Consider the following 11,419-nt stretch of genomic DNA (forward strand, 5'->3'; position numbering starts at 1 on the left):
CCGCTTTCTCGCTTTCCCGCTTCCCCGTTTCCCCACTTTTATTCCATATAGATGTCCTTCGGAAAATCTATACCCTTCACGGCTACAGCAATTTTCTGCGAGATAGAGTAGAAAGGCAGAGGCCAATGGGGACGGCAACCCCCGATAGCCTCCTTAGGAGCCCCCGAGAATCCGCCCCCTCATGGTGGTCCAGCCATTAAAAAATCCTGCAAACTCCCGTCTTTCCCTCTATGAAATCTTTGATTCTCGGTGAGAAGACCACTCAAATAATTTTTTTATGGTGGGAAGACCCATCACATGAGAACGACGACCCTCATATGACCTTCCTGAAGCTCCCGGGAACCCACCCCTGAATTTTCACGGCGACCGGTTCGGGCGTTTGTGAATTTTGCGAATTCCCGATTTTTCATTTTTTTTCCGAGTTTTCGTATTTTCGTGGGTGGAGCACTCAAATAATTTTTGCAGGCAGGCAGACAGACAGACAGACAGACAGACAGACAGACAGACAGACAGACAGACAGACAGACAGACAGACAGACAGACATGAGACCCTGTTTCAGGGGCGATTTCTCAGCAGATCCTTCGGGTTTCTCTTTGCCATTCTTCCAGCTGTCTTCTTGTTTTCCTCATGAAATTTCCGTCAGTTTGTTAAGTGAAACCCAATCTTCTAGCCACTTCGTCAATATCGAAGTGGTGAGGAGTGCATTCCCTCATAATGTGAGGAATGGTTTCTTCGTCTAAGCCACACTTCAAACAGTGCGGCTCGATCCGTTGGTACTTCGCTCTATGCGACCTCGTCGGTAGCATCCCTGCTCTTGCTAGGGCTAACAGAGCGCTCCCTCGACGATTTCTATATAGTCCATATGTTGGGGTGGCTGTATCCTTCCATATGCTGTACAATTCCAGGCTGGGTTTAGAGTTTATTCCCTCTCTCCACAGCTCTTCCATCTTTCCTCTAGTATGTTTCTTCACCGTATTATTGAAAAGATTTATTCTCGGTTTGAGGTCGTCTGTGTATACTAATGGTATGTTCCCGCATGAGTATTTATCGCTGAGGTGGCACATTCTTCTGAGCGCTGCTGTCGTTATCTTCGTTGAGGCCATCATGGACAGTATCATGCGTGGCCATCGGTCGGGCTCCATCGCGCTTATTCTCGCGAAATATCGTATCTTGCTCTGCGCTTCTCTCGATTCGAAGGTTGACCACCCGAGTTCGCCTTGTACGAACTCGTTCGCAACTTTATATTCGTTTATTCCCAGTGCCCATTTTCCAACTGCAGTCTGAATTCTTTCGAATTCAGCCGGCATTTGGTTTGAGGCCCGAGACTCGCATTCGCGTATGTGAGTCTCGCTACTCCCGTTGCCTTCCATTGTATTCGTGTGTTTTCGAATCTGTTAAAGGACCATAAACCTTGGGCGTGCAATTGTTGTTTAGCCTTCCTTGCCTCCCTCTTCCAGTTCAGTTCCTGTTGGAGTTAAGGTTAAGGTTCGTCCGCGTCAAACGGAATAAAATGCTTCTTTTGATCGCTCATGCTCGGTCTGTGGTGTGGCTGCTAACTACTAGCGAACTATAGTGCCCAGGTTCTGTGGACTGGCACGGTCGGAGTCCGTGGGGGTTCGCTGTGGTGCTCAACAAAGAGGGGTCTTTGCCCCGTTGGCTTTCATTATCTATATAAATGATCTGCTCTTGGAATTCAGTCACCACGAGGTCTCGTCGATCGGATATGCCGATGACGCTTGTTTTCTTCTCAACTTCGAGTCCCATGTCGGGCATGAGGAAATCGAGACTCTGATGGCCGGAGTTCAGAGATGGTCAGCCAGAAACGGCTTAAAACTCAATGATAACAAGTGTAACTTCATAATATCCGGTAACCGGCCTGCCAGCTCTCTTCCACCGGTCAGAATTCATTCCGAGCCTGGCCATGATGTCTGTTCTTGTCCCTCAGTAAAGCGGGTCTGCGAAACCAAATACCTCGGGATTGTGATCGACGAAAAGCTATCCTGGAGGCCCCAGATCGCCCTACTACTCAATGAACTTAGGCGTGCTGTGGCTTGCATCGCGAAACTTGGGAGAGCCTCATCGAGGGAGGTCGTGCTCGGAGCATACAGAGGACTTTTCGAGTCTCATCTGCGTTATGGAATTCTTGCATACGGCTCCGCGTTCAGAACCGTTGTCGGCCCAATCGAGAGGATTCAGAACCGCTGCATCCGAATCATCGCTGGGAAGTCTGGAAACGAGCCGATAGATGAACTATATGATCAGTTGGGAATTATGTTGTTCCGTAAACTGCACTTGTCCGTGCTCTTGATGTACCTACACATACAACAACCTCAGACAGCAAACATGCTGGAAGATGAGAACACGGTCAATCACCAACACGCCACCAGAGGCATGCAGTCAAAACGCGTCCGCCTGCCTGCCTTCCGGCTCGAGAGCACCAGGCGAACCCATAAATGGCAGTACCTCACAGTATATAACTCTCTCCCTGAAAATCTCAGGAACTGGTATCTTTTCCGAATCTCAGGAAGAAAGAGAAATATTAGACGTTTCCTGAGCTCTATTACCATTGATAAAATGAATACCCTGCTCCCTTGAATCAACCTTGATGGAATGAAAGTTTCTCCCCTGGGATCCCATCCCCCCGAACGCAAACACGTCTCCTCCCGATACCACGGACAGGGTTCGCCCTCGTGGAACTGATGTATTGTTAAATTGATGTATGACACGAAACATTGTCTAAACAAAGAGGGATGTTGTTAAAAAAAAAGGTTCTGCTCAGACTTCACTCAGCCTACGCACTTACCCACTTGTAGCACTCCACTCCACTCTCCGGTAGATGACTGGCACTTCCCACAATGCTCTCCGTCCTGAATCCACGCCTTCGGGTATCCCTTCTTCGGAATCCTTCTTCAGATCCCACCGCTGTTGTTAGGTGGCCTTGCTCTTCCAGGAACAACACATCTTGGCACTTGGGAAGTTATTTATTCGGAGTTACTTGTTCCGACCGTCGGCCTGCTTTGCCGCGCGCGGTACGCACTCTAAAGCCAATGGAATGATGATTGTGTTCTATGCGCAATCGCGCTGTTCATGCTCGCCGATCCACGGCTCGTTCCTAACACTACCTACGCTTGCCACAGTTCTGACAATGTTTTTCACTCCGGAGTCTCCGGCGTGGCTCGTGAAACAGAATAGCCCGAAATCGATGGTGAGCGAGGCTCTGTACTTCTTCTTCGGTCGTACAGCCTTCGCCGAGAGTCAACGAGAACTCCTGATTGAGAGCAAGACGGTGACGGCAGCCATTTCTCCGTGGCCTATCTGAAAGACCCTGCCGTACTTCGACCGCTCCTGATCGCTATAATCCTGGCAGGCACGCAGCAGGCTTGTGGAATCGACGTGATACTCTTCTACACGAACGAAATAGTTTCTTCAGCGTCTCAGAGCATCGAACCCTCGATTCAAGCCATCATCGCGGGTGCGGCTCAAGTCGTTTTCACGTTCGTAGCGGCTCTGCTCATCGATCGCGCCGGTCGTCGAGTGCTGCTGCTGGCCTCGAGTACAATATCCCTCATCGGGATGCTTCTTCTGATCGCTTCCTACGTCCTGCAAGAACAGAAAAGTCCAGCGTTGGATGACTTGAGTTGGCTCCCGGCGATATCGCTATCAATTTTCGTCGCGGGCTTCTCCTTCGGACTCAGACCAGTGCCTTGGCTCCTCATGGTTGAATTGCTCCCAGCTCGCGCGGGGGGTCGGGGTAGGACTGAGCGTAAGGTTCAACTCGCTATGTGCGTTCCTGGTGACAAAATTCTCCCCTAATCTCACGGTCGAGTGGGGCTCCCCACGAGCATTCCTCATCCTCGCTGGAGTCATTGCCTTTAGCTTTGTGTTCGTTCACTTCTTCATATCAGAAACCAAGAACAGGACTCTCCGAGAGAGATCGGAGCACTGTTCGAAAGTCTCTCGAGGAACGGATTTCGGGGGAACAACGACCGGAGCCCGATCCACGCATCGAGTGCGACGGACTTCCCCGCGCGACCTGACGGTCACTCCATTTGAAACGGAAGGCACGAAGAAAGAAACGAGCGCACGGCGTTGTATAAGAAAGATCACAATTTATTCCTTCGGCGATGGGAGAGAGAGGATCTTCAGCCTCGGAGTCCGGAATTTGTATGCGTCCCTGCATCCCCGTTTGAGGAAGAGGCTGAGCGCCATAGTCGCGACGGGATGCCAGCTCGGGAGACTCCAGGGTCCGGAGCCGAATTCGATCAGAGGCATCACATCTTCGTGGGGAGAGTATCCTGACGAATGCTGATCTATTGTCGTTTATCATCTGATCCTTTCAGAACCGACGGCTGCTTACGCGATCTAGCTGTCCGACGCTCACCGAAAATCATATCGTCCATTGCGGCCAAGGGTGCCTCGACGGAAATATTCAGATAGTAGGCCAGGAAGATAGACATTACGAATATTCCCAGCGCGTCCTTGAACTGAAAAATAAATTCTCCCATCGTGTACCCGTTCCAGGGTGCAATGCTCGAGGGTTGTAGAGGTCATCGCTTTCGGAGCCCTCATAATGGCCAGTCCTACTCCTTATATCATAGGGCTCTGATTTCGATGAGGCATTGCGGAGCCAAGGCCTAAACGTCGTTTACCTCCTAACTAGTCCTCGACTCACCACTAGAAATTGATTGACGTACAATACGGAACCCTTGAGATATCCGTTCTTGACAGATATCACTATCACGTGCATGAGGTAAATGCCATAGGTCAGACGACCGCAAACCGTGAAGATCCGGTGCGAGAGCATCTCGTTGACGATGCCTGAATCCAAGAAGAGTCAGTATCCCTTTGTATCAATCGAGAGATTTATAGCGGACAGTCCGAATTGGTTCCGGAGAAAAAACGTGATGTCGTCGTACCGCCTCTGCCTGTCGTGTTCGCATAGGTCAGCCACATCATGGCCAGACCCCATAGCGGCCTGTGGAAACCTGCGTAGATTGATCCCGGTAGTTGCTCTGGGAACCCGTAATTGAACCAGATCGCCGTACCGAAGACGACATACGAAGCTATGAGCGTGGAGATCAGCCACATGACAATCCGAATCCGCTGAAAACACAGAGGCCGAGTGAGGCGTTTGCCAGCTTGGGGATCTCATCCCCCATTGCAGGAGCTCGAGAAGTACATTTCGAATCCGTACGGCATTTCTCGGACCGCTGTACTGCAATCGAACGTTAGGGAGATAATCTCCCGAGACGTGGAATTTCCGAGTCATTACCAAGGACAGGAATGTTTTGGGATTGCGCGCACTGAAATATCCGCAGATGAGACCGAGGAAATAGTTCGGAAGATGAGGGTAGGCCTGTATGTAGACGTAATCGAAGGTCCGGAAGACTCGCCTGTGTGACCGGAACACAATGAGAATTCCTCCACAGGAATCGCCCTTCTTTCGGCGTATCTCGAGACATGGGATGAGGTCATTTCGCGCACTCATAAACATACATGACCCCACAGTTTCTCGCCTCAAGGAAGTTTTCGGAAAGGATGACTCACTCGAAATCGAAGTCTTTGATCGTTATGATGTAGGCGAAATTCATAACGTATGTGATGTAGGCTGTGAAGATCGCAGCCAGCACGCAGAGTATTCCACTGAGACCTAAAGCGATCCTAGGTCTGAACACCAGAAGTAGAGCGAATGCCGATCCGAGAGCGAAAATTTGCATGTCGACAGCCAAATACCATGTGTGAATAGCGCACTGGGAGAATTAGAGAACGTTCATGTCAAAGACCGGTATCGGTAGAGAGAGCGAGCATCGACACCGAAAGGAACGGCCAGGAATCGTATACCGTCGACGACACCGGCATAGAGACCCTAGTAGCGCCGTATTCCTACCAGATCTGATGCAGAGTCGGTGTTTCCTATGAGAAGAGGCAACTTCCACCAATTGTTGGGACAGTTGCCGACATAAGCAGCGAGCATGCTATCGATCGCGATCGGCGAGTCATATAAAAGGGGGATCAGGAAACTGTAGGTTAACATTGCAAGAGCTGGAAGCATAGTCCTGACGTATCGCCTGCAGCAGAGGATAGTGGCACTAGATTAGATAATGTAAGGGGGCGGTGATCAGGGATCGATTCCGTTGTCTTCCTCATATCGCATCTCGAAACACCCACCGCAGAAAGACGGTGAAATAAATCACTGAGATATGACGACCCCGGCAGGCATTGCGGATCTTCTCCTGATTTACGATTGTGAGATATCCCAGGAGGAAGCCACTGCGTAGGCAGAAGTGAAGATGTTGAGCATCGAATGGGAAGATCCGAAGAGGCTCTTCCGTAGGAGTTTATGTCTCGATGTTCTACCTGATGAAGAAGAAGGTCTCGACCACCATGAAAGTGTTGACTATGGGCTGGAAAATCCAGCTCTTGATTGCTTCTCTGCCATCGTAGAAGTTTTCTGCAAAGTTTATCATCAGTTTAAATTCTGATTCTCTTTCGAGACCCGAGATATGAACGAATGAAAATGATGACAAAATCCCTACCGAGCATATCTGGCTGAAGGAAACAGTGAGTATGCCCAACGACGGCCCAAAACGAGAGGAGGACTTTTAGCCCGTTCATGAATTGAAGAGACCCGTTCTCGTCTTTTGGATCCTTTAAAAGTCGCGCAGTGTTTCGTCGGATGGAGAAGAAGCTCAGAACTTCGATGACCGTTTTTGATTCCTTATCACCTCTCTCGATTTTCCAATCCAGGAAGGTCCCGACGATCAATAGAGCAGCTGTTATCAGCACGTATGTCCTGTCAGCATCGGGAAAAGGAGATCAGTTAAAAATCTGGAAAAATCCAACCGAGTGAGACATCGTCAAGTCCGACTCCAACTCACAGAGAAATCTTCTGTGCGGTACTCAATGCGATAGTTTCGTCGGTCTGACATCCCGATACAACGGCTGATATGTCATAAGCCATCAGCGCTGAGGAATTTTGTCGATTAGCGTTGCCGTGCTTCTCATAGCTGTCTCCACGTGTGTCGGATTGACACCAAAACGGTTGTCAATCAACAACCCACGGACTCCTTCCACAGAAATCGATTCGCATCTTATATCGTCAAGCCATTCTTGCCTTTGTTGACAATGTAGTGGAGCTCATCTTGATTGCATGAGGAGGGGACGCATACGCCTATCTTTATTCCGATGTGCAACTTCCTCAAATTTTTCGGGACAATCCTATCTTGTTGTGGAGCCCGTACCAAGAACTGAAAGAGCGATCGGGATCATTGTGGCTCCCAGAGATGGTTCTAACTTGCACCCAATATGACGTGAAATGAATTATAATTGAGATGTGTGAATCCCTTATGAGACAGCCCGTCGGTTTCCAAGACTTCGGAACTTCCGAGTCTTCTCCCCATCTTGCCCCCATCGCGTGGAATGGAAGTCCTCGATTAAACCCGGCCAAGAGATAATCTCAGTGCTATTCGAACCTCCTTAAAAGACGAGAACGGCCTGATGTGCTCCACGATGTCGTCATCCGGTAAGATCGTGACCGCGCACCATTGACCTCTGAAGGCTAAATGACCCTCTGAGTTGTATCGTCTGGCGCGCCGACATTGATCGAAACTACCGTAGGAGGCGAGTCCGCCGTCCAGTATGCTGGTCGGTAAGGAGCCCGACGAGAGGAGTACTATGACGAAAATGTTGACATTAGCTTCAGTGACACGGCTGTTGAGGAAGGATCTGCGCGAACATACAGACTCCAGAAGAATTCCAAAACAGAGAAAGGAAATCTCATACTTCGTAAAGCCCATTCCTCATTCTCGCGAGCAGCAGCCATGGTTCTGACGAGAGAACCGATGCAATTATTCGTCACGTTCGTATCCACCAGGAGCTCCTCGAAGAGCGGTTGGAGTCTTGAGCCAATGTCTTGGCCGAGCTTTCTCATCACCATTAGGAGAGCTTGCTTCTTCGGCGGCAATTCTGGAACGACTGCGGCCAGTGTCGGAATCAACAGGGCCGTTCCGAAGACCAGGATCACATTAATCTTCATTTTTCGCGGGGAATCTGAAATTTCCTGAATTTTCAGACTTCTCCGCTGTCGAATAATTATGCTTAAATCATATAGTGAAACTATTTTCATGTGCCTATGGTGCTCTCTCGGCTCTCTTTCCGCCATAGAATCGATCATATATCATCATTGAAATAATACAGGAAACCCTTTGTGAAGCATCATCAGGTAAAAGCTGTCGAGAAGACTGAAGAATTATCCGGGAGCAGGAATTGAGAGAACGAGAATCACGATTGAACACAAAGTCGAGCATCGACCCCTTCCGAGCGAAGGATCCGCGGGATATCCGACAAATGTATTCAACAATGGGGAACGACGACTTGGAGCACAATTCAACGAGCGTAAATCGGGGATTCAAAGCGGCCAAGAAGCAATCAATCCGACCTTAATCGGCCTCGGAGGGACGAAGTCTTTGGTCGAGGAGAAAACGTATGCGCCGGCTTGCCGATTGAGACTCGAACCCTCAGAAAATCCGAGCAGAATTTTTCTCCCGAGGAAGGCAAAACGCTCCATGTTGGACCTTAAATTTCTTATCGCGGAAGGGGCGAATGGCCGTATCGGATACATCGCGAAATCTTGCATCCTCGTGTCGCGGATTTTTCTCCGATTACAAATAGAATCTGAATTCCAGGGACCTGATCGTGGCTAACCGAATGACACCGGATCTACCAGCTGCACGCAGGTCGGATTGCGCATCGGCCGCGATTCTGATTGACTGAGACGAAAATGGTTAAGTCTCAGGAGCTCACCTTGCAGTCTCTGAAGGTGGTTGCTTCCAGGCACTGGGAGGAGATCAGTGTGGGATCGCGGATCACTTATGATTGAGATCCAAAGCAATTAAGGTGCCCCGCCTGTCCACTGCAACGGAAGCAGAATTTCTGCGCCATGCTTGAGAGCGTCGAAGTCGTCGATACACGAGGGAAGCCACAGCTTGAGGAGAGCGTACTGAAAGGGAAGAGTTCCCCTCTGAAGCCGACTCCATCGGTCGCGGCCGGAATTTGAGGCGGATACACAGAAAATCTGAGGGTCGTGCGAGAGGCTAGGAAAAACCGGAGACAGCCGCGAACTGTACAATGGGCCGCGATCCGAATCTGCGGCGCGATATCTAGCCAGCTCGGTACATTCAGCCGACTGTGTTCAAGTCGACATCACGGGACACCGACGAAGATAGAAATCTGATCCACCTACAGACTGAATCCACCTTGAGTGGTCGGTCCGTGTCAGCGGAGAGATTCCCCCCAATATCCCGTGAAGCTCGCGGAGGTGACGCAAGTTCCTTCACAGACCGGAAAATCGATAGAGACTTCGGAGATATGCTGATAGGTCGATTCGAATCGTGGTGATTGAGAATCAGATCGTACAATTCAATAACTGGCGACCAGGCTCCTTGACGAACCCGAAGTTAAACATTGTGCAAGCTGAACGACCTCCGACGCTCCAAAGATGTCGAGCTCATCTAATTCTACCATGCAGAGCGTCCCACCGCGCCCGGAATTGTATTCTGCTTGGTCGTGCCGCCTAGAAAACTATCTCTGCAACGAAGAAGACTTACCGAAGCATATGAACGATGCGCGATCCTTGCCTTCACCGGATCAAAAGCTTTCACCCGGCTCGTCGATGGAGTGCCTTCGGACAAGGACTTCGAGAGCCTCACGTTCTCAGAAATCACAGAAGTTCTGACGAAAATCTACGTGCCCGATGAGAACATTTGGACGTCACGGCTGTCGCTGCAGTTCGAGATACGAGACAGAATCCTGGCGAATCCTTTATGAAACTCGGCTGCGAACTTCGGGCCGAGGGTGCGAGTCGATCTGCGAAGAACCACAGATGAACCGCATCGAACAGTTCGTCGGCGGATCGGGCAATCAGAACATCTGATCAGCAGTCCTCGCGGAATGCGCGGCTTAGAAGGATCTGGAAGAGGTATCCACTAAAACCGAGGAGCTTATGCACGCAAACATATCTGCGTCGACATCCCGAATCGCACCGGCTCATGCATCGACCCCAAACGACGAGCTAAAACTTTCTGGAGGAAATCGGAAGAGAGAATTCGTGAGGAAAAAGGAAAACCCACCTCAATCACGGGATGGGATTCTCACAAAGACGTGTTAACGTTGCGGCCACCAAGTCATCTTGCACCGGATTACACATAAAAAAATTCGGAGTTTTATTCGCGTGAAGTCACGGGTCGTCTGGCCACGATGTGCTAGGAAAGGCGAATCCCGCATTCCCCGGTGAATTTTCCATTCCGTCGACGAGAACCAGAAAGCTCCGAGTGAAATAATCCATGATCATGGAGAGCCTAGAATCGTGCAACTTCGCCGGTGAGCTCGTCTGTTTCCACCAGGACTGCCGCTACAGCTTAAGCGGCGCCCGGCGATTTGCTTGAATTCATTGGAGACATCGGTACATCTGAAACTTTCCCTCTCGGTGGCACGCTCATTCTGGAACTATCGTTGATGGGATCACTCGATGGGACGTCGAGCATTGGAGAGCTGGTGGGAAGTGGAACGGGAGCATGTTCCGATTTGTCGCCGGGCACCTTGGTAATCCCGGGAGTCAGAGTAGAGAGCACACTGGGCTTATCAGTGACCCGCAGAGCGGCATCGGTCCATGCCGAATTGAAATATATCCGTATGTACATATGTAAATTATGTGTAGAACAGCAGTCTTCACAGAATACAGCAAAAACATTGATTGTCGAGGTACACAGTTTCATGAGTCGCCTGAAGTGTACACGGTGTCGGCGCCAGCCATCTCATTTTAGGCTTGTTATCGTCGATTCAGTTTTTTCGCCTTCAGTGTCTAAGGACCTGAATCCCAGTTTATTTTCCACCCATGTCATCCGCTCTTGTGTAGACGCTTCCGCGGGAGCCATAAACTCGGAGAAAGCGGGAAAAGACGACGGACGCTTTCGACGTTTTCATCAAAGGCCCAGCAAGCAACATCAATGTCGCAGGCATCGCTGCCCTTGTTGCTATGGTCGGGGAGCGCTCCTTGTACATGAGTAGCCTTGCTCGCAGACGTTCCAGAAAACATTTTGAAGGTCTGATTGAATTTGTCCGAGGCCTCGCCGCGGAGAAGCTTGAACCTTCGGTGAGCAGGCGCGATTGGGTCACAGAATCGATTGACGTCCCTCTCGCAGACACGGAACCGATAGGGAATCTCGGCGGGGATTTGAAGATAGGTGACCGGATCGCTGACGAGTCGACCTCTACTTCTTCATTCTATGGTCTGGTTTTTCTTGGGTGGACCACCCCGCAAAACTTCGAGGACCTTGTCGGCACCAGCAAGGTTCTGCTCTCTCTAGGGGGCGATTGAAGATTTAAAAGCCTCGAAAGCACGGAGGGGACAGTTTCAGCAAA

The 11,419-nt window shown here is 50.2% G+C and overlaps 1 protein-coding gene across 1 annotated transcript; it reads left to right on the forward strand.

Moving 5' to 3' along the window:
* Positions 1 to 3,146: 3,146 nt before the first annotated feature.
* Positions 3,147 to 3,814, forward strand: LOC100904544 (facilitated trehalose transporter Tret1-like). The gene is made up of 2 exons (XM_029113295.1): positions 3,147 to 3,206; positions 3,281 to 3,814. Exons 1-2 carry the CDS (start codon positions 3,147 to 3,149, stop codon positions 3,812 to 3,814), a joined length of 594 nt encoding a protein of 197 aa, XP_028969128.1.
* The last annotated feature ends 7,605 nt before the right edge of the window (positions 3,815 to 11,419 follow it).

The sequence above is a fragment of the Galendromus occidentalis genome, unplaced genomic scaffold, assembly GCF_000255335.2.
Source record: "Galendromus occidentalis unplaced genomic scaffold, Mocc_1.1 scf7180000076542, whole genome shotgun sequence".
Lineage (NCBI taxonomy): Eukaryota > Metazoa > Arthropoda > Arachnida > Mesostigmata > Phytoseiidae > Galendromus > Galendromus occidentalis.

Bases quoted from the DNA above. Each gene is read 5' to 3' on its own strand.
- LOC100904544 (XM_029113295.1), top strand. From the start codon at position 3,147: ATGTTTTTCACTCCGGAGTCTCCGGCGTGGCTCGTGAAACAGAATAGC. The intron at 3,207-3,280 runs GTGAGCGAGGCT...CCTGATTGAGAG, and splicing joins AGAATAGCCCGAAATCGATG to CAAGACGGTGACGGCAGCCA.